The sequence below is a fragment of the Protopterus annectens genome, chromosome 8.part0 (genome assembly GCF_019279795.1).
Source record: "Protopterus annectens isolate FY-2018-M chromosome 8.part0, PAN1.0, whole genome shotgun sequence".
Classification (NCBI taxonomy): Eukaryota; Metazoa; Chordata; order Ceratodontiformes; family Protopteridae; genus Protopterus; species Protopterus annectens.
Genome location: NC_056741.1, coordinates 694,814,460 through 694,838,231, shown reverse-complemented (window position 1 = coordinate 694,838,231; position 23,772 = coordinate 694,814,460). Strand labels below are relative to the sequence as shown.

Sequence of the window (23,772 nt, the reverse complement as noted above, 5' to 3'; positions counted from 1 at the left end):
AATGACAAAAAGAAAATGGTTACCAAAAATAAAAATCTAGTCTAGCTGTGGCTTTAATAATTTAAAATTAGGACATGCAAAACACGCGTTCTTATTTAGAATGAATTTTATTAGCATCTCACAAACTGAAATCAAAGTCACCTACTAAAATGGCATTTCTCTTCATAAAGATGTTAGAGATAATTGTCTGCAGGAGGTTATCAAATTTATTAGCAAAGGATGGAAGTACAGTGCAAGCCTTTGTAATGAATAATTTAGCAAGACATCTGAATATGATTAGATAAAGAGCCAGAAATACAGGAATTTAGGACAGGATAAACATTTGTTCTCTCTCCAAGATACCATCATCATGGCACATTTTTAAATAAAGCCAAAAGGCCATCATTTAAAGAAAAGTTCTGACCTTATCCTGTATAGACCTGTATTTCAATCCTGAAATTTAATACTCTCCCCAGGTGACATCCAAACTGAACCCCCCCCCCCAAAAAAAAAAAAAAAAAAATCATAATACATTTCCTCTGACCTCAACTAATGTGCCTCTTCTACAACCAAAAAAAGCTTCCTCACTGCCTCATACTCTGCGTTCTCTCTATATTGCATCCCAAACTCTAAAACTGATTGAGATACATCTCAATCAATGAGCTGTATGACTGAGCAATAATCCACGACTGGGTGTGGGTATATCAGGATTTACCCACAGTTGATGTGGTTTGATCACAAGGATGAAGCCCAAGTGATTACACAAAGCCATCCATGGGTAAATCCTGATATACCTACAACCAGGAGTGGGTAAATTCTGATATACCTACAACCAGGAGTGGGTAAATTCTGATATACCTACAACCAGGAGTGGGTTGTTGTAAACATTATTTAAAAAAGAAATCGCTTACCTTTCTTAAATAATGTCTTTGTATAATGGCGCTGTAGAGTTCTTCCGCATTCTTCCTAGTTTATATACACACACACATGTAAAGATATATCATATATATCTATATATATCTATCTATATATACACACACACACACACACACACACACACACACACACACACACACACACACACACACAAAAAACGTATTTATGTATGCGTGTATTATATATAGATAGAGAGATATGTCAAAGTATTTTGGTTTCAATATTTTTACTACTGCAAGCACTCATACTCTGTAATAGGGAATTACTAGGCTAATTATCCTAAAAGGGCATTTTTAAACCTAGCCATACTTCCCAAATAAATCTAATAAAGTTTTGATATCCTAGGGTTACTTAAAGGTATAGGTAGGCTTGGGCATTTACAGGCTGCTTATGTCTACTAGAGACAAAGGTACCCAACCAGGGGTAAATTTGCTATTCCCCAGACACTGGTCCAAGCTACGCTTGAATTGGGTTATTGAACTCTGCTGCACATGGAAGGGAAGCCTGTTCAGGAGAAGGGGTAGTCTCGGAGACACATACCTATTCCACCAACCAGCCCTATTTACGTGGCAGATGAGGTTAAGGTCCCTAGACTGGGTAATTCTGATGCCATTTGCTTTGTGGATGTGCAAAAGGTCCATCAGAGTGGGATAAGAGGATGTTTTGTAGGCCAGGCATCTATCTCCTCTCATCAATCTGTAGGAGATAGAATATAGGGGTACTGGGGTAGGGCTTTGAGGCTGTCTGCATAGGACACATTTTTTATGCATTATATTTTTTTATGGAACCTCCAAGGAGGTTCCATTTGTTACACATGCCTGGTCAGGTGCACACTGAAGGGAGTCAATGATGGTCTGATTACAGTTTAGCATTCTGAAACAATGACACTTTTACCCAGATGCCATACCCACGCATACTATGCTGCTGCTGTTGGCAGAGGGAGAACTTTTGAGAATACTACTTCTACCCTCTATTTTGGCATCTCTCCGTCACCTCCTTGGTTCTACTTGCTACCAACACAACTGGGTCTTCTGACAGGTCACTAGCCCTCATACACACAATGCCTGTCCCTCCCTCCCCGTGACCACCTTTTCACTTCCTCTCAGGTCATACTTATTCAGAGTTCCAAGGCAATGTTTCACTGTAATCTAGTCTCAACTGTCTCCTTTGTCAGAAGTCTTAAAAAATTTCTCTCACCCCTAGAACTCGATTCCTTCCTGACACGTCTCTAGCACTCCTATATGCAACATTTCCATCTCCAAATTCAGTGCAGCTCTTCTCACAGTCTTTGCCCTATCATGTCCCCATCACTCCCTGTCTGTATGCCTCCAGTCGCTTCCTCTGCAGTGCAGCTCTACTAATTCTCACATTACATGTCTATGGCCATGGATCTGTGCCTTTCTTGTGGTACTATTTTCTTAGATTTGGCTAAAGACTTCAATTCCATTTCAAAACACTATAGTTATAGAATTTGGGATACAATTCCTAGATTAACTGGATCTATTTTTTGAGCTGTTGGTAATGGATGATCTCACGTGATATAAACATTTTCTATAATGTTTTAAGGCTCATGTTTCCAGTGTTTTTCCGCTACCGCAGTATTATAATGTTTGCACAATCCCAAATGCAACAGTCTTGCCACATTATCATGCCTTCCAGTATACAGTCGTCCTGCCATTACTGCATCACAACCAGCAGCAAGATGTGCAACAGTTTCCAATTTTGTTTTACAAAACCTACATTTGTCTGCTTTTCCTACATGTTCAACGGACATTTGTAAACCTTCACCCTCTATCACCTTCTCTGTTGCCAGCCTCATGCAATATAAATCATTAAGAACCTCAGGACCTGCACTCTATAGAAGGGATGGGGGCTAAACAGAACCACATTGACCTCAGACCCTTGCCATGTAGCTCTTCTCCCTGTTTGCATTAAGCAAATCTCTCAATGTTTGCATGGCAAAACATGAGACAAGAATCATCACAAAGATCTCTTTATCCCTAGCTCAGTTCTTTGTTACAGACTTAAGCTACAAATTTAGTATCATCCACAGACACATTTATCCTGCTCTCCATTCCTTGTTCTAAGACATTCACAAATAAAAGTGTAGCAGCCCCAAAACTAAGCCCTGCAACACATTCCACTTAAAGAGGAACACTTAACAGAGAAACCATTAACAATGATATGTTTTTTCCCCATAAGGTCTCACAAAATCTCCTGATACCAGACTGTGAATATTGTGAGTTACAAGACTCGCTAGTGACAGACATTAGAATCACGTACAATATGAGGCAAGAAGAGGAATTAATGCCAAATTCAGACAACTTTATTAAGATGACGTGTGCAGGCCAAGTGAAATTGCTCACTGAGGAGTTGAATGCATACAGACTGGCATGGGAGATAGAAAAGCTGAAATGAGGAAAAAAACAGTCCAAGTCCCAGACTAGAAAGAGGTGTTAATCAAATACACTGAAAAGAAACCTTAACAGTAGATGGGGTTATACACCTAAAACAGTGCCCTATTATTAATCAACGCATAGAAGCTGTTGCAGAAGGAATCACTTTACTAAAGCATATAGAGAAAAATAAACTAACCTGCAGTCAAAGAGATGGCATCATATTAAAAAAAAAAAAGAGAGAGTCAAGAAAAATGTCTGTATGCATGTAAGAAATATGTGCAAGTTAAAAAAAATGGAGGAGAGACACAAAAAGAAAGTAAACCAGAAATCTTGGAGGAGATTTTCAGAATTAAAACTTGAAGTCTGAACTTTAAGCTAGAGACTAGAGTACAATGTAAACAGTGTCTGCTCAAACATTAGCACTACTGGATCAGAAGCACAGCAAACTGAAGCAGTCATGTCAACTGCTTACTTATTCTGGGATGGGTATATGACAATGGTTTAAAAATAGTGGTATACGAGCAGTCGTAATACTAACTGCAAAATCCCAAAATGTGAAAATGTTTTACAATGTAGAACTGAAAATACCTACTAAAAGCATATATGCAGTGCATAGTACACAGCTGGTCAAACAATATCAATCCACCGGTAGTGAAGCTCAGAAATAAGCAAGTCCTGCAAGGAACAGGTCCAGCTCTCTGCATATGTCAGATTAGTAAGTATTTAGATTTGAAATGTTAAAAATATTGAAGGGTTGCATATTCAGAATTATGAATTTCAGTATCAATTTTGCTGTAAGTTAATATGGACCCATTCTAGGTATAATATAAAGAGAGTCACAGACAGTGAATTCTAATCAGTGAAGAAAAACGTGATGTGTTATGCTGCCCAGCGATGGTAATGCAAAATGAACAAGTACAAAGAGACAGCTCAGGTGCAATGCTCATCATATCAATAATCCAAGTGAAGATTATTCCTGTTGCAAAACTTGGAAGACCATGGAATATGCTGGAAGAGATAACCAAGTTTCAGTTTAGGGACTGTACATACCTAATCTATGTTAAATTATACTCAAAAGATTCCAGAGGTCATGAGGTTATAAGGCACAAGCATTGGTTGTTGTCAAAGCACTTTGAGATATGGGAAACTGATTTGGCTCTCTCTGATAATGGTCCACATAAGAATGGAATCAAGGTGACTTTCAGAGCAGTGGCAATTTCAACAGACATCCTCCAGTAAGAACTACTTACAGTACAATGCTCCAAGGGAGAGGACAGTCCACACTGTGATAATGCGCTTAGCATTTGTCTGTTAAAATATCATGCGTGTCAACTCTTCACAGAAAAGTAGTTCTGAGGAGGAATAAATAAGAAGTTTGACCAACCACTTTTTTTATTGTTCATTGTAAAGAGAAGGTTACTGATAAGAAACCAGTTCAAAACATATGCCAAAGACACCGTGGTAAATACAAGCACCGTTTCAGAAAAGCCTTAAGTCAAGATTTGTTGGTGAAAAGGTTTATATAGAGGCATTTAAAGAAATGCCAGAAAGGCCAAAACACCCTAAACTGAAAGGGAAACTCCTAATACTGACTCTGTAATTCATCAAGGTATCTCCATGGACTCTTCCATTTATTCATTATTGTAGCTCACTGAAAAAGCAGCAAAATAAAAATACCAAGACAGCTATAAGGACTGAAAAGTACCAAAATACGGCTTATAGGCTGGTACTAGGCTATCAGCCCTAGGGCCTATACAAGCCTAGCCATAACAATTTCCTGGCTATTTCTTCCCTGGACCCCTGTCTAGCAGGACGACTGACGTGACCCCCGGGGTGAATTTCCTATCTCCCATCCAATCGTCAAGGTTCCTTTTGAAGAGGGCCAAACAGGTGCTCTGCTTGACATGTATTGGCAGTCTGTTCCAGAGTCTGGGGAGTCTCTGGGTCAGGAACCTATCCTTCCAACATGTTTTGTTCATTGTGCTGACAGGGTTTAGATCCCTGGAGCATGTGGCTCTGAGGGATTGGGATTTCTTTAAGTGTAGCATGTCCAACAGCTCTGGGTTTGACACGGCCTTGTATGTTAAGCAGAGATCGCCTCTGAGTAGACTATATGCGGTATAGCAGACGGTCAGCATAGGGAATCTGTTTTAGGCCTGTGATTCTTTTAGTGAGGTGTTTCTGCGGCCTTTACAGTTGCTGCAGATGTCTTGAGAGGTACATGCCAAATGGGGCATTGTATTCTATAATGGGTCTAATGAGGGATGAGTACAGTGGGACAATGACCTTTTTTTTCTGGATAAAAAGCCCTTAGCGATGACGTGTGCCACATAGAAGGATTTCCTGACTGTTGTGGCGATATGGTTATCGAAGGCGAGACCATTGTCCACCTGTGCCCCTAAGTCTCCTACCACACTTTTAGTGTTTAGTGTACTGCCACCTATGTGGTAATTCATAGGTACATGTTTTTTCCCCAAAGGGGATAACTATATATTTCTTGGCATTGAGCATGAGCCCACGGCTCTGGCACCAAGCATCTGTTTCTGTAAGGTCCTAGTGCCTGATGATTGACAATTAGGTTTCCTAAACCCAAAATGTTTATTCAAATGCTACACCATTCAGAAAAAACAATATAATCAAATGTGTTACTCTGTGTCACACATGCTCTGTTTTTCTACACTACATTACTGCCGTTTAATTGACATTTGTTAACCAGGTTGGTGAACTGGTCTTCTGACGTTTACCAGTAAAGCCCCAGGCTCACAGAGCAGAAAGGACATAAGAGTTTAGTAAAGCACGGAAGGTTACAGGGATGTAGTATGCTAAAATATCATGTACATAGTGGTAGACGCTGAAGACAGTACTGACTTATTATACTTCACTTACAAGTTTACATGATTTGGCAAGCTCTACAGTAATGGATGGTCTTACATTTTTAGACATGGATAATTACATGTGACCAGACTACTATCCAGTGTCATGAAAACAGGTTATACAGCATTACAAAGCTACAGCAAAAATAAGTATCATTTTGCCTAAAATCCATTTATTTTGCCGTAACAAGGTAAACATAAGTAACAGACATGGCAATCCACACACTTTACAAGAATACAAATAGATACACACATTTATTCCTGCTTTTGCACAAAACACTTCTCTGCAGTATGTCAAGGATAAAGTCACCCAAGGCATCAGTGCAAAGACAATAAGGGGTGTAACACTGTGCTAGGCTGGCAAGGACACCTCTGCAGGTACACCTTCCTCCTCCATATGTAATTAGATACTGATCTGCCATCCCTACGTTTTCTGAATTTCAATTTGAATCTGTAGTCTGCCAGCTGGTACAGAGGGTTAAGGTTCTGAGCCATACTTCCTGTATAGGGTTTGATTCCCTCCACTCTTATTTGCTTTTTGAGGGACCTTGAGCAAGTCACTTAACCAGACATTGCCCCCGAGTTGCCTCTGAAAAGGACTGTGTGCCCAGTGGGCCTACCTGGTTAACAAATGGGCATTACTATTATCCAGTTTTATTTTTCAAATCCCCTTCTGTCCCTTTCACTTGGCAAATGGCAACTGATGCTCTTTATGGTCACATATGAAACAAAGAAAGAAAGAAAGACAAATAACTAAGAAGGTAAAGCATGCAAGCAAGAAATATTTACAAAACAAAATTTTGCTTTATTTGTAATGCAGACAAGTGAGCTGTTACTACAGCCCTTTTTTACTCTGCCACATCACAGGCCAAAAAAAAAAAAATACATACAAAGAAGGAGATTAATGATACAATTTTGGCAAAACATAACATGACATACAACTGGCATATTTACAAGCACAAAAAACTTGTGTTTATAATACTAACAAAACATCAAAAATTGTTAAATTAGACTATATCAGCAGACTTCTTACATTTTATACTACTAATAAGTGATTTTTTTTTTTTTTTACGACTGCCTTATTTTAAGTTGTACACTGTAGGATAATCACATATTTACACAGAAAAAATGTAGCCAGTTGGGTCAGAGGCCTACAATGAAAGGGGTTTTGATTGTTTGCATTATGAAAATTAAATATTACATGCATGCAAAATGATGTCATGCCTGGTAGCAAAAAAAAAAAAAAAAAAGATAAGATATGGAACAAAAAATGAGGGGGGGGGGGTGACAGACTGACGAATTCAGAAGCTATGACTAAAGTTACCATATATGCAGTTATACTCAGCCTAACCATGAATGGCACCCCGATCAGATGTCTTAAACAGAAACTGAAACCTTTTCATACAGAGCAATAAAGCACTGGCAAACTTTTCATGTAGAGCAATAAAGCACTGGCAAACTAACGGTAAGAAAAAAGACTGCTGAAATGGTGCACTGTCACACTAATTTTCTCTTACCCTTGGCTGCAGCTGTGGTCCTCTGTTTAAGATGATGGATGGAATTCATAAACTGCTGCATATCACTCAAAGCTACCTTGCTTGGCCTTGTGCAATGTGGAAGGGGACAGCAAATCATAAAAGTTTACTGCACTGGAGAAAAACGATTCGAAAGTAAGCAATGCAGGGACTGCTCACAATTTCAGAGAAGCAACCGAATTCAGCAGACTGAGGACACAGCCTATGTAAATTAGTCCCCTGTGCATCATGAACTACAGGGAAGGATGACTCTCAGAAGCCCGTACTAGTCAGCATATGAGCAGAGTAGCACAACTGCACACACCTACAGACTTCTATAGGGTACCATAGAAAACTATTTATTTGTTCAGGTTTTCCTAATTTGATAAGTGAAATGGACCTATTTATTTTTTTTCTGTTTTGGTAACTGGCTAATGAACTGGTCAGAAAAATGCACAACCCAGCCACCAAAAAAAAATTACAGACAATGAACAGAATACATTACAATATTAGCTAAGGTGTGGTACAAACAGCTGACAGTTACATCAATATTACATTATTGCAATGAAATATGTTAACTGTGCACAGCAGGCCTGTATCTGCATGGCTCCAAGCTATGCAGCTACAGGCTAGTCGGTTCCATGGAGCATCCATATGCAACTGCTCTAACTGCTTGAATGGAGGATACACAGACATCTGCTGGAGCATTTCATGGGATTCAGAACCCTGTTAATTATAAAAGAAGGTCTCTGAATGCTACGTTTGCCAAGCACTGCAGTTCTGAAAAAAATGAGAAGAGTTTTGCTCTGCTTTGGGAAGCACTTGTAAAGACATCTGGTGAACGCTTATGACTCCTGGCCAAAATGCTGTGAGAAATGCATACCCCTGGCTTGTACTCAATGGATGAGAAAAGTCAGTAAAATCAGATACAGTTACTAATTAACTTATGCCAACAGCTAGAAAACATGTTTTCTGTGGGTGGAAAAGGGACAGATTTTCTGGAAGATTTATGCTTGACAGCTTTGCTAACACATTTGTAAAAATTACATAGATACTCCATCGATGTCTGCATAATCAAGGTAGGTTTAAGAAGCCAGAATCAGCCACTAAGATATTTAGCAACAGAAAGTAAAATGTGCTCAAAGTGACACTGAACTGAAAGTGACAAGAGTTTAAAGTGGGTAGTTTGGAAAGAAGGTAGGGTACACTGAAGCCGACATATATAGCAAACAGGGAGGGGACACAGGAACTGGAACCATAGGGTGAGGGAAGACAAGTGCCCCCTACTTTAAATGAAATTCAGGACTGCACTCTCAGCTCCAGGATCACCTGTTTTAACAAATGCGTAACTGTCCATCCTTATTTCAGTGCGTGCACATGCGTGTGTGACTAGGTGTGTGCACGTGCGTGTGTGTGTCTAGGTGTGTGCACGTGCGTGTGTGTGTCTAGGTGTGTGCACGTGCGTGTGTGTGTGTGTACTCTTGCGATTTAGTCCCTGCCATACTCAGCATTTATGCAGAAACTGGGGAAACAATACTTCTAAACTGCACTTGTTCATCACATCTCAGACTTTTATCAGAAAAATCAGGGACGGTAAATCACTTGAGGATTATAAGCAACTCAGAAATGCCAGCCATTAGGGTTTTGTATTTCTTATCGTTCAGAAAATGCATGTAGATGAAAAACCTGTTCTATTAACTTTTAAAATTAAAGTAAAATTAAAAAATTGTCCCACATTTTGTTCCCCAATATTTTTCGCTATGTTCGGAACCATCAACTAAAACTGAATAAATGAATTTACTCCTCCAGCATGTCTTTTCTGTTTACTGATGGAGAATCAAGTCTTTAGTTTGAGTATTTGTGGAAGTACAGGAGATAAAGAAAGGTTCAGACATTAAATGACAAAATGCTACATATAAATCACAACACTGGAGTCTGTGCAAGTTAGAATTCGGAGATACAGGTTCAAGCCTGACTTGGTAACTAAGGCTCTTGAATATGGTGATCTTTTTAGTTCGGAACCTCTGACGTCTTTGAAGCAGAGGGATGTGTTTAGGTGGATGCATATAAAAAGGTTCATTATATTCTACAATTGGTCTGATCAGGCTAGAGTATAGAGGAAATAACTTTTTGGGACTTTTTGGACTTGGATGCCTCTATTTATTAACTGAACTAGACATGAAAATGATTACTACTGCATGTTGGCCAAAAGATAGGGGAGCTGGATACAAGGGTGTTGAGATTACTGCTGGCTTTATCATTTTGGAGTGGGGTGCCATCTAGAATGTAAGCTCTTTTCATGTTTTGTTGACCAAAGGTTAACAATGCTACATCTCTGTACATAATACACCACTGATTTGTATGGCTTAGCCATTGCTGACATCATCAGCTGAATGAATGGCAACATCCAGTTCACAGTCACTGTCAATTTAACTTAGCAATATGTCTGGGTTAGGAGTTTGAAGATCCATCAAGTAGATACTGAACAGAAGGACCTCTGAGCAATGTCTCTGACCATGTTTTTTGCTAAGGTGGCACTTGCTACTTTATGCGAGTTCTATCTAGTCTGCTTTTCAACATAAAATTCAACAGTGAGCCATTCAAGCTTATCTGCAATATCATCATGGGAATAGTAAAGTATTGGCTAGATACAGGTACACTGTATGAACTGCGTGCCTGCTATATATAGCTTCTGTGACTTTCTTGAGGAAGTTTACTAAATTACATAAGACATGATCTCCTTTTGACAAAACTATATTGTTGTGGGTCTACAATATTAACATAATTTTTTATTGATTGATTGACATTTGTTAACTGGGTTAGTCCAGCTGGGCTTTTGGCCCATTTTCAGTGGAGACCAAGGAGAAAAGCCCCAAGTACAGACAGTTTTACAGAAGACATAATAATTACAATAGCAAATAAATTGGGTTGTACAATATCATAAAAAAAGTGCAAAGCATTGTAAGTACACAGTTGAACATGGTTGAGATTATTTACATATTTACAAACAGGAGTTTAATCCATCAGATATGAATATGTACATCAGAAAGAGGTATTCACCAGTAGTTTTTCTTTGAAGTGGGTTGGGTGAATAGTGAAGCATATGTCTCTAGGAAGTTTGTTCTGAGTCGGGGCAATGGAGCACTAGTTTGCCTACTGCTTTTTTTTTGGTTGGTAGGTATGTAATAATTGCTGATTTTTATATCAGAGATTATAAAAATCAGATATAAATTAATACATTGCACGGCTTTGGAAAGGAGGCTGATGGGTCTACAGCTCCTAGGATCTGCTGTTGGGCCCCTTTATGGAGGGAGCATAATGACAGACATTTTTTAAAATGGAAGAACATTTCCTGGAGCTAAGCTTAAGTTGAACAATTTTAGGAGGAGATGTCCAGAAATGGCATGCCTGGTGCTGTTGGTCAAGTTGTCAGGTATATTATGGAGTACAATACAGGTGGTAAGTTTTGCAAAATACAGTTAAGATGTGTTCTGTACTGATCTTTGGCACAGGATAGGACTCAGGAATTTGTGGAACTTCAACAACTGTTTCTGGCAGAGGAGTAGCTAGGTCAACTAACACCCAAGGAATCACCCAATTGCTGCCATCCCATCCGCGTTGCAGAGATAAGGACCAAAAGAATTCCTCTAAGCAAAAAGTTATGGTGTTTTTACATTGATAGCTCTTTATCTGCCTGAAACACCTTTCAGAAGCAGTAGCAAAGAGACACACTAACTTCATTCTACAGTTTCTGACTTATAAATACATGTACATGCACACACACACACACACACACACACACACACACACACACACACACACACACACACACACTGCAAGCAAATCATTCTAATTACCATGATTTCATTCACGGCTGCTTAAATGACTATAGATACTGCCCTCATACCCAGCTGTCCAACAAAACTCAGGTGGATAAATTCTGACATTTTGCATTACACTCTGTTTTTATTATGGGTGCTATGGCGAACTTTTACTCTGTGCACCAAGTACAGTAATGACCTTCAACACCTCTTCGATGAGTAAAATGTACAATAGAAGTAAAAATCCTTGTCACTGGACTTCTGAACCCACCACCAATTTAGACTTGTGTACTGCTCACAACAATACAGTTGTACATGTGCATTTACAACTGAAACCACTAGCCAAGTGCATTTTATACTGGACAGTCATGATATGCTTTTCTGAAGACTATGCTATAATACTTCATATGGTTACAGAGAATAGTCCTTTACTGTGAGGTACCATCACTAATCATATATAGTCATTTGATATGTTCTGGTTTTGCCATTCATTTCACAAAAATCTTTATTTTGTATTTTTGAAGCCGACACACTCCTTACATACTTACAAGCGAAGAGAGTGCGTTGAGCAGATGGAAAGAGTACTTTGAGGGGTTGATGAATGAAGAGAAAGAGAGAGAAGGGTGGATGATGCGGGGATAGTGAATCATGAAGTGCAATGGATTAGCAAGGAGAAAGTAAGGATAGCTATAAAGGAGGATGAAGAATTGAAAGGCTGTTGGTCCAGATGACATACCTGTGGAAGCATGGAGGTGTTTAGGTGAAATGGCAGTGGAGTTTTTAACCAGATTGTTTTGGAAAGTGAGAGAATGCCGGAGGAATGGAGAAAAAGTGTTTTGGTACCGATTTTTAAGAATAAGGGTGATGTGCAGAGCTGTAGTAACTTCAGAGGGATTAACGAAGGGACATGATTAGTGATCAGCAGTATTGTTTCATGCCAGGAAAGAGCACCACAGATGCGATGTTTGCTCCGAGAGTGTTGATGGAGAAGTACAGAGAAGGGAGGAGTTGAACTGTGTTTTTATAGACTTAGAGAAAGTATATGACAGGGTACCTAGGGAGGAGTTGTGGTATTGTATGAGGAAGTCGGGAGTGTCAGAGAAGTACGTAAGAGTGGTACAGGATATGTACGAGGGTAGTGTGACAACGGTGAGGTCTGTGGTGGGAGTGATGGATGCGTTTAAGGTGGAGGTGAGATTACATCAAGTATCATCTCTGAGCCCTTTCTTATTTGCAATGGTGATAGACAGGTTGACAGACCAGACAGGAGTCCCCGTGGACTACGATGTTTGCAGATGACATTGTGATCTGTAGGGAACAGGTGGTGGAGACCCTGCAGAGATGCTCTAGAGAGGAATGAAGGTCAGCAGAACTAACACAGAATATATCTGTGTGAATGAGAGGGAGGATAGAGGAATGGTGAGGATGCAAGGAGTAGAGGTGGTGAAGGTGGATGACTTTAAATACTTGGGATCGATAGTTCAGAGTAATGGGGAGTGTGGAAGAGAGCTGATGAAGAGAGTACAGGCAGGATGGAGTGGGTGGAGAAGAGTGTCAGGAGTGATTTGTGACAGACGAGCACCAGTAAGAGTGAAACGGAAGGTCTACAAAAGGGTTGCGAGACCAGCTATATTATATGGGTTGGAGACAGTGGCATTGACAAAAAGGCAGGAGTTAGAGCTGGATGTGGCAGAGTTAAAGATATTAAGATTTGCACTGGGTGTGACGAGGGTGGACAGGATTAGGAATAAGTATATTAGAGGGTCAGCCCAGGTTGGAAGGTTTGGAGACAAGATTACGTTGGTTTGGACATGTGCTGAGGAGGGATGCTGAGTATATCGGGAAAAAGATGCTAAAGATGAAGCTACCAGGTAACAGGAAAAGAGGAAGGCCTAAGATAAGGTTTATGAATGTGGTGAGAAAGGACATGCAGGTGGTTGGTGTGACAGAGCAAGATGCAGATGATCCACTGTGGCGACCCCAACGGGAACAGCCGAAAGATGATGATGACGACTACAACGATGACACACTCCTTACATATTGGAATCATATTACTAGCATGTTCTTATGAAATGAAAACCCCAACACACACAATCAATCAATCTTGAACCCCTTTTCCCCATTTTACACATGGGATTGGGGATTCACCTCAACAACGACAATCATCTTGAGCCAAGGTTTACACTGCCAGGTGGCTAGCCCTGCAGTGGTAGTTCATCTGTACTGCTCACTCACACAAACACTCACAGCCAATTTATAATACCCAATCCACCTACTCCATGTCTTTGGAATGTGAGAGGAAACTGAAGCACCTAGAGGAAACCGACATAACTGCAGGGAGGATATGCAGACTCCGCAAAGAAGGCACCCCAGCAGAGAATCGAACCAGAGAACCTCTTGCTGTGAGGTGACAATGCTAACCTCTGCACTACTGCGGCTACCTAATATTACATACACACACATTATATATATATATATATATATATATATATATATATATATACACACATACATATATATATATATATATATATATTTATATTTTGTGTGTGTATGTGTATATATATATATATATATATATATATATATATATATATATATGTGTGTGTGTGTGTGTATATATATATATAATAATGTGTGTGTGTGTATGTATATATATATATATATATATATATATATATATATATATATGTGTGTGTGTGTGTGTGTATACACACACACATACATATGTATATATATATATATATATATATATATATATATATATACACACACACACACACCATTATATATATATATATATATATATATATATATATATATATATATATACATATACATATATACACACACATACATACACACACACACACATATATATATATATATATGAACACCTCCAGGACTGCATGGATCAGGCAATCCCAAATAAAACCAAGACTCTTTACACAAAGGGCAAACGTCCAGTCTGGTGGACCCCAGCCATTAACAAACTTTACAATAGGAGGAGAAAGCTATTACATGATAGAACAAAATCCATAAAAGGGAAGTCACCCCTGATCATTATTAGTAAAAAAATATGAGCACTCATAAAATCAACTAAGGCCAATTTTGAGAGAAAAATTGCCATGGATTCAAAGGACAATCATAAGGCCTTTTTCAGCTATGTTAGGAACCTGGGTGGAAACTCCCAGATATGCTCAGAATTAGTCCAAAATGATACAAAAATCACTGAACCCACAGACATTGCCAACATACTGGCAGACAGGTTCAGTGCAAACTTCACCCCCTCCCCTAAAGGAGAGATAACTATCCCAGCGGAGTGTAGCCTCCAAGACATCTCAAATGCGCAGGTGAAAGCTGCTCTCTCTAAAGCTAAAAACACAGCATCAATGGGACCGGATGGTGTCCCTGGCTGTGTGCTACACGAGCTAAATGAGGAATTAAACCCGCACATAAAGGCAGCTGTTTAATCTCAGCCTTACCACAGGATACGTGCCCAAGGAATGGCGTACGGCAACTGTGGACCCTGGTAATTAGCGCCCCATAAGCTTAACAAGTCTAGTCTGCAAAGCTATGGAGAGGATCATAATGGAGCTCATAAACAAAGATATAGGGGACTTGCAGACATTAGACCTGACCCAGTTTGGCTTCGTCAAGGGAAGATCATGCCTTTTGAACTTGGTCGACTTCTTCGAAACAGTCACCAAGGCCATTGATGAGGGAAAGGCAGTCCTTACAACCTACCTTGACCTTGCAAAGGCTTTCGACACAATACCCCACTCGGGTATTGTAGAAAAACTTACCAGCTTAAATGTAAACCCATATGTCACAAGATGGGTTGCAAACTGGCTTAAGGACAGAACCCACAGGGTTAGAGTTGCTGGCGCTATGTCAGACTCCAAGCCGGTCACAAGTGGTGTCCCACAGGGCTCGGTCCTTGGCCCCCTATTGTTCGGCATCTACTTCTCAGAAGTACAGGCCAACATGGGAGGACTTTGGCTGACAAAGTTTGCAGACGACTGCAAACTGGGCCATAGTGGAAAGTGCATCGGACACGGATATCCTTCAGAAGGGACTCACGGAAACAGATAGCTGGTGCCAGAACCATGGCCTGAAGTTAAACGCCAAAAAATGTATAGTCATACCCTACGGGAAAAACAAGGTAACCCCAAGCTACCATATAGGTGGCAATCCACTAAGCACAGAAGAGGTTATCAGGGACCTGGGGACCCAGGTTGACAGTGGCCTTTCTTTTGACACTCACGTTGCTAAAGTGGTTAGAAAGACCTTCTACATTGCCCACCTGATCATGAAGGGATTCACATCCAGATCTAGTGAGGTCATTGTTCCCCTGTACTCTTCACTTATCAGACCAATGATAGTGTACAATGCTCCATTCGGGATGTATCTCACCCGACATCTGCAGCAATTGGAGACCCCAAAAGTTCCTCACCAAAAGGATAAAGGGACTCCAAAATCTGTCATATGCTGCCAGATTGAAGAAACTCCAGCTCTATTCAGTCATATACCATCTGCTCAGAGGTGACATGTGCCTGACATACAAGGCCATGTCCAACCCGGAATTAATGGACATGCTCCACCTCAAAAAATCCAAATCCACCAAAACCACTAGAGCAAGCGACTTAAACCTTAGCACGGATATAAATAGGACGTGCTGGAGGGATAGATTTATCACTCAGAGACTCCCTATGCTGTGGAATAAAATCCCGGTCCATGTGAGGCAGAGCACCTCGCTGGCTCTGTTCAAGAGAAATCTTGACCTGTGGATGGGAGATCGTAGGTTTACCCCGGGAATCATCTCTGTGTCACTGCTGGACAGAGGCGCAACAAACTAATGGGCACTGTATTTTTTCATATAAGGGGTGGCGTAAGCCACAAAAATTTAGGCTAGGCTTATAAATGCCTTAGGGCAGATAGCCTAGTATAAACCTATGAACCTATATATATATATATACATATATATATATATATATATATATATATATATATGTATGTATATATGTATATATATATATATATATATATATATATATATATATATATATACATATATATATATATATATATATATATATATATATATATATATATATATATATATATATATATATATACACACACATACACATATATACACATATACATACACACACACACACACACACACACACACACACACACACACACACAGAGAGACAGTGCGCAAGAAAGCAACAAAATATGTTATTTCTTTGCTCTAAAAATTAAATAAATAAAATCCAGAGACCTGCTTGAACAAAATACACCCATACTCACAGCATGATGGACACCTTAAACCAGTAGAGCCAAGCAACATCACATTATACTTTAGCACTGCAAGACCATACAGCACAGACCATACAATATTCAAACGGTTGGAGCAAAGCTGTAACGCTCACAGGACTGAGTAGTTCAATCAATGCGATTATTTTTTTAAGAGGAACTACAAAAACTCTAATGCCTGGCTTTATGGGTTGGCTGTATCTTGGAAGCAGGGATATTCTCCACAATTCTGTAAAGCTAACAGGAATGGTGTGTGCAAGATAGAAAAAGCACTAACACAAGGATTTTTTTTTTATGCTGGCAGCAATCAACCAGGTTATGTTATGCAACCTTTATGGATTTCTGTAGGGTAACTTGGGACACTTTAATCTGTAGCAACTTGCCCATGGCCATCAGACCTCATGGTGATAACTGCTGGGAGGGGTTTGGGCATACCTCTCCACTGTCCCCGATTCTGGATCAAACATTCTGCTGTTCCTCTTACTTCCAAGAAAAGCTATTAATTTAGGGAGAAAAGGTGGTGGATTACACCTAACAAATTAAGTCATAGCCTTCCTTTGCTTCAGAAAATGCATGTTATTTTACATTCTCTTATTCGATCAACTCCATGTTAATAGTACTAAAGTGTCCCTAATTATTTTTGGATTTGCCACCAATTCTCTTTGGAGGCAAGAGGTTGAGATATATAGGAATGGAATTTGTGGCATGAAAGTAACTCAAGCTCTAGTTGTTTGCTCAGTTTTACTATCTAGCTTTGCAAGACTAGTGTGCATTTGTGAGACTACCTAACGTGACACCTGACATGCACAGACAGAGTAGGTATAATTGTTGGGGCAGCCTGTGGAGGAAATGATAGCTACCTGTTGCTGTTTTCTTATTAGTTTGGCTTTGCAGGACTAGTGTGATTTTTGTGAAGCAACTGGGAATATTTTAATGTGTAGCAACTACTGGTTTGGAAGACAAGAGAAATGCATTACATGGCCATCTTCATCACAATCCACCATCTAAAACTGTACATAAACATAGCTATGACTGCTTGTTGGGTGTTCTCTGGTCAGAAGTAACTGACCACTTGTAACTGACTCAGTTTACAGTTTGTTTGTTTTTTTTTTGAGAAATAAAAATCACTTCTACTCAGTATGAGGTCATGCTATACAAAACATTTAAATCAAGCAATGTATGGAGCTAAATGGTGTGTTTTTTTGGAGGGGGAAGCGACTTGCTGTTAGCCACTCTTTTCTTAAAGCATTTCTGATTATGACATAGCAGTTAGTATTGTTGCTTCAGTGCTCAATTCCATTAGTCTTCTTCAGCTGGCGAAGCCTTCTGTGGACAGCTTACAAATCCTCCCTGTGAACGTATTTTTGTCAGGTGCTCCAGTTTCCTTGGATATCCTAAAGCTATACCATAGGGGAACAGATCCTCCTCCCAACTGTCTACATTTTTGTACGACTGTGTGTAAAATATCTTTAAGATGAGATTGATTATATAACCACTACACTAACAAAAAATCAAAGTCCATGCCTCTATGGTTGATTTTCAACAACTATCAAGTAATAAACAAGAAAGAAAAATGATGCTATTTATGTTAACATTTACCCCCATACACTTGACATCCTCTCATATTTACAGAGAAAGACACTTGTGCATAGCTGATTAACACATGCATCAAGCAAGTCAGGGTTGGGGTTTCCCCCCTCATGAAGGCATGTATAGCAGGTTCTACAGGGATTATCCTTGGCCAACTTTTGCAGGCTACAAGATAGATATTTATCCAAACAGATAATCCCATGATCAGAACAAGTAGGCTTAGGACTCTGACAGAAGTTTCTTGGTGTTAAACAATTATAAGAATATTGCTTTTTTGTCACTGCACTCTAGTATCCCTGAAAGATTAGTGCTGCCATAGCTTTAGTGGGATCACAACACTAGAACTGTCATTATTTCTTTTATAAGTGGCATCAAGCAGAATTGTGGTAGTGGCACAGTTTCTATAGCTGTATTTTCAAGTGGAACTGTAATAGTGGACTTGTATTTTTGCAGCTGCAATTTTTAATTATCAAAACCTCGTCTTGTTTATCTATAACCAAATATGTTTATATGCATTAGAATTCCATTAACTACTGTTAGGACTGAAACCTCACAGCACAAACTTAATAGCAAGTCTTTAACTATGTGTGTGCGCTCTCTTAAATCTAACTCAGAAGCCAGCATGCTGGGATATGTGAACTAAGTGGAAACTTGAACTCTGTAGTTTTGTTCTACTACTGACTACAGTCCCGACAGCTCACTGTATAATTTTTTATTGTGAATTTGGAACTAGCTAAATTATCATCACTATATCCAAATTCAAACTGTCCCGACTAAGCCAGAAAAATACTGAATCCATAGAGCACATGCTATATGACGATTACAATTGTTCACCACTGTATAGTTTAAGTAATGCAGCACCCAAATACCACACTGAAGCCAGTGTTCAATACTACCTGTTAACCCCACTCTCCTCCACTTTTCTGTAATCATCCAGGTTCCTAACACTCTGGTAGTCCATCTGAACAATATACTCAAAAGGCCATACATTCAGCTGAAAGTATGTGTCCCATTCAAACGTGGAATCAGCTGAAGAAAGGCAGTAGCTTCATTCAGAATTTTGATATGAAACATCTACAAAATTATTCTTGATGCAGCTCCAGTTGTCAGTATATCCACTGCATATCATGTATGTGCTTCTTTTTTTACTGTGATAAAAGGTAAAACACCCTTTTCATGTCACTAAATGCCAATGTGGACTTCCAGTCCCCCCCCAACATCTTCTGGCACCTGTGAAAGAGGAGTACTGTGTGACTTGCCTGGAGTTGCAGATTGCAACTAACACTACAATATGGAGGGGTCACAAGAGACAATGGTGCTAATGTGATGGGTGGCTTTAGGTTTCATTAGAACACGTAAATCAGAGTCATTAGTCAGTGTGGAAGGGAAAACTCCCCACACAATATACACCATACATTTGTACAAACATACATAAACATGGCATCCTCGTTTTACGTGCACACAAATGCTTTGATCTTTGTCTATTTGTGTATATGCATATATTTTCACACAGACATACATTTACTATTGTTATAAATTTTTGTCCAGTTTGGCCTGGAATATTTTCAAGACAGACCAAACAGCAGTGGGCTAAAAAGAGCAAAAGATCAACTTCTTATAGTGGCTCAGTTCTACTAATGGAACTAAAGCAAGATGCAACAGAGAATCAAAACTAAGATGCAACAGAGAATCAAAACGTATTACATAAAACAATTAATTCAGCTTAAATCTTACAAGAAGCTGCACTAATAAATTACATGAAAGCTATAAATCATAAGCACTGAACCTTAACAAAAGCCTTGTACATAACTCTTGGTAACTAGTAAGGATAATCCATTTTTGAGTTCTCAAGTACTACAGTTCCCAGATAGATAGGTTTGTGTTACAAATACATAAACATTTTGATCATATGTTGTATGGCTGTGGCATACAATTAAATATACTGTGACAATTAAGCAGTAAGGCGGGAACACCCTCCATGGTTTAGATGGCCAGCAGTTTAACTATCTCAGCAAGTAATCTAACTGGACAGTACTCCTAGTCGCCCATAAAAAAGAAGAAGCACTATTGTCTAGTGAGCATAGAAAGTTAAATTATACACACAACATATCATCATCATCATCTTTCGACTTTTCCCGTTAGGGGTCGCCACAGCAGATCATCGCTTTCCATTTCTTCCTATCCTCTGCATCTTGCTCTGTCACACCAACCGCCTGCATGTCCTCTCACACCACGTCCATAAACTTTATCTTAGGCCTTCCTCTTTTCCTCTTACCTGGCAGCTCCATCCTTAGCATCTTTTTTCCCAATATACCCATCATCCCTCCTCAGCACGTCCAAACCAACGCAATCTCGTCTCTCTTGCTTTGTCTCCAAACTGTCCAACATGAGCTGACCCTCTGTGTGACTAGGATGGATAGGATTAGGAATCCGTATATTAGAGTGCAAATCTTAACATCTTTAACTTTGCCACATCCAGCTCTGATTCCTGCCTTTTTGTCAGTGCCACTGTCTCCAATCCACATAACATAGCTAGTCTCACTACCCTCTTGTAGACCTTCCCTTTCACTCTTACTGGTACCAGTCTGTCACAAATCACTCCTGACACTCTTCTCCACCCATTCCACCCTGCCTGTACTCTCTTCTTCACCTCTCTTCCACATTCACCATTACTCTGAACTGTTGATCCCAAGTACTTAAACTCGTCCATCTTTACCAACTCTACTCCCTGCATCCTCACCATTCCTCTACCCTCCCTCTCATTTACACACATATATTCTGTCTTAGCCCTGCTGACCTTCATTCCTCTGCTCTCTAGAGGATATCTCCACCTCTCCAGAGTCTCCTCAACCTGATTCCTACTCTCACTACAGATCACAATGTCATCTGCAAACATCATAGTCCACAGGGCCTCCTGTCTGATCTCATCTGTCAACCTGTCCATCACCACTGCAAATAAGAAAGGACTCAGAGCTGATCATTGATTTAATCCCACCTCCACCTTAAACGGATCTGTCACTCCCACTGCAGTCCTCACCACTGTCACATTACCCTTGTACATATCCTGTACCACTCTTACATACTTCTCTGCCACTCCCGACTTCCTCATACAAAAAAAAATTTCATATACACACAATATATATATATATATATATATATATATATATTAATTATACATACACACATTAATATGTTAATTATTTATTAATCAGGTGGATGGAAAACCCCTCTTCTAAAAGATCCAAGCCATGACCAAAAATTACTGCAGATGAGTGTTTACAGTAGAATACGTTTAGTGGCATCTGTTTTCAATTTTCTAAAATTAGATCTAAAGGTCCTGTATACACCTACATCTAAGATCCTGTATACACCAACATCTAACACTAGGTATGTCTCCGAAAAAGGAATACTCTTCTAATCAAACTTCTCAACTGTCCACATTTTTGCCCCATCGTTTTGGAATGTTCCTCATAAAATATGCAGTTTTCTTGCAAATCACTGTGGACTGAAGTCACTAAATCATGACATACATTTAAATTTCAGACTTTGTAACTTTCAGAAAATGCACGCCAACACAAATCCTGTTGTTCTGGCAACGTTCTAGGTTTATAAGAGTAATATTTAAACTATGTCCCTATTTTTGGCCTTTAACCCCTTATTTTAGGTTTTGTTCAGATTTCTTGAACTAAGACGTTGAGAGGTATGCTTCTAATACTTATTATGAACTTCAGTGTTGAGTTAAACATAGTGTTCTGCTCTCTCAAGAGATTCTTAAATGAATCCTGATCACATAATTACATTTAGCCGTGGTAACAAAGACATATGACCGCGTTTCTTAAAAACACTGGATTTTTTATTTTCCATAATTATGGAAAAACGGTGTGTTTTATCTTCCCACACTAAGTCTACACAAAAAATCTGGACAAGGCCATAAATATGGGGGGGGGGGGGGTCTTTAAATATTGTTCTTACAAACTTAGAAAGTAGAATGAACAACAGTTTTTGCATGAATTTTCTAAATGGTGTGAAATCTGAAACTCAAGGTCTGTCATTTTCTGAATTAAATCTTCAACGATTTGCTAGGAAGACACAACTTTATGAAAAATAGACCAAAAACACGAGGCGAAAATCTGTACAGGAGAGAAGTAGCCTAGGAGCCCTGAACAGAAAAGCAAATTAATCAGGAGCAAAACGAAACGTGCACTTAAAAAACCCTCCCACTCTCCTTGACGTGCAGTAGCTAACTGAATATTAAAGAGAAATGTAGATGTGGCACAGGTGAATACCTTCGCGCATCAGCCGGATGTCAAATGTGCAGCTACTAGAGTTTCGACATCCACAAGATGTCAAAGTCTACAGCATCAGTAAGGGCAGGACTCATACTAGAATCCCTTTAGCTCGTCTTTTCTAACTACCAAAAACAGATTTAGTTTAAGCATCAGTGTTTAAAAAATAACATTAATAAATAAGAAACATCATGTAAAACGGCAAGGAAACTATTACATGGAGTGCTTGTTGCACGCAACTATATGCAAAGGAAAAGAGTCGAGCGCAAAACAATGCTCAGTATTTCAACACTGTCAGTCACAGAATTAGGTATGTATGCATTTATGAGCAGGACAACTGCACTGGCATAACAAGTGCTCACAACTTTTAACCCGTAAGGGGGGGGGGGGGGGGTACCGACATGCTGAAGCTTTTCCTACAACTTTGCACTTTCAGTGTTACTACCACTCTCTTCCTACACCAGAGATCACCGTTTCGAAAAGCTACAAGTAACTTTCTCAAAATACTTCAATCTTTATAATAAGGCGTGAATTTAACTGCCACATAAGAGAATCCCAAATTCTCTCCTACTGTCATGCCAGTCCCACTCCCCAACATCAGCTTTAATTAAACTCACAGTCCTGAGGAGAACATGCCCACGGTGAACACAATGCAGGCCCATGACAGCACATCCAATAGCTCCATTGCAAACTTCCAGCTGTATTCCTCTAATATTCAATGGGACTCTGGAGGCAAGACTTCCCAACACTGCGGGATAAGTAATAAAAGAGACACTATAATCTATACAAAACTGAAAGCAAATGGGTGGGGCTACAAACCCGGAACCTTGTTGCGGACCTCAAGCCAGGAGGCGGAACTTGCTACACTACAGCACACGTGGAAGTAGCATGAAGCAGTAAACAGAGGAAACGCTAGTAAAAAAAAGTGAGTCTTGGTTACAAATACTGAAATTTTACAGGAACAAAATGTGAGGAGTGTAAGTTAAATTTACATTCGAATAGCAGCTTGGATCTTGGGAGTTCTTATTCAGTTTCATCACTCTTGTATA

General features: G+C 39.5%; 1 protein-coding gene across 1 annotated transcript in view; it reads right to left on the bottom strand.

The window, feature by feature from the left end:
• The window catches only part of SLC50A1 (solute carrier family 50 member 1), a 716,724-nt gene extending 693,197 nt beyond the window's left edge, over positions 1 to 23,527 (bottom strand). Inside the window, exon 1 of the mRNA XM_044080142.1 lies at positions 23,341 to 23,527. Coding sequence (XP_043936077.1) covers positions 23,341 to 23,408 — 68 coding nt within the window. The 5' untranslated portion in view covers positions 23,409 to 23,527. The remainder of the gene's footprint in view (positions 1 to 23,340) is intronic.
• Between the last annotated feature and the right edge of the window lie 245 nt (positions 23,528 to 23,772).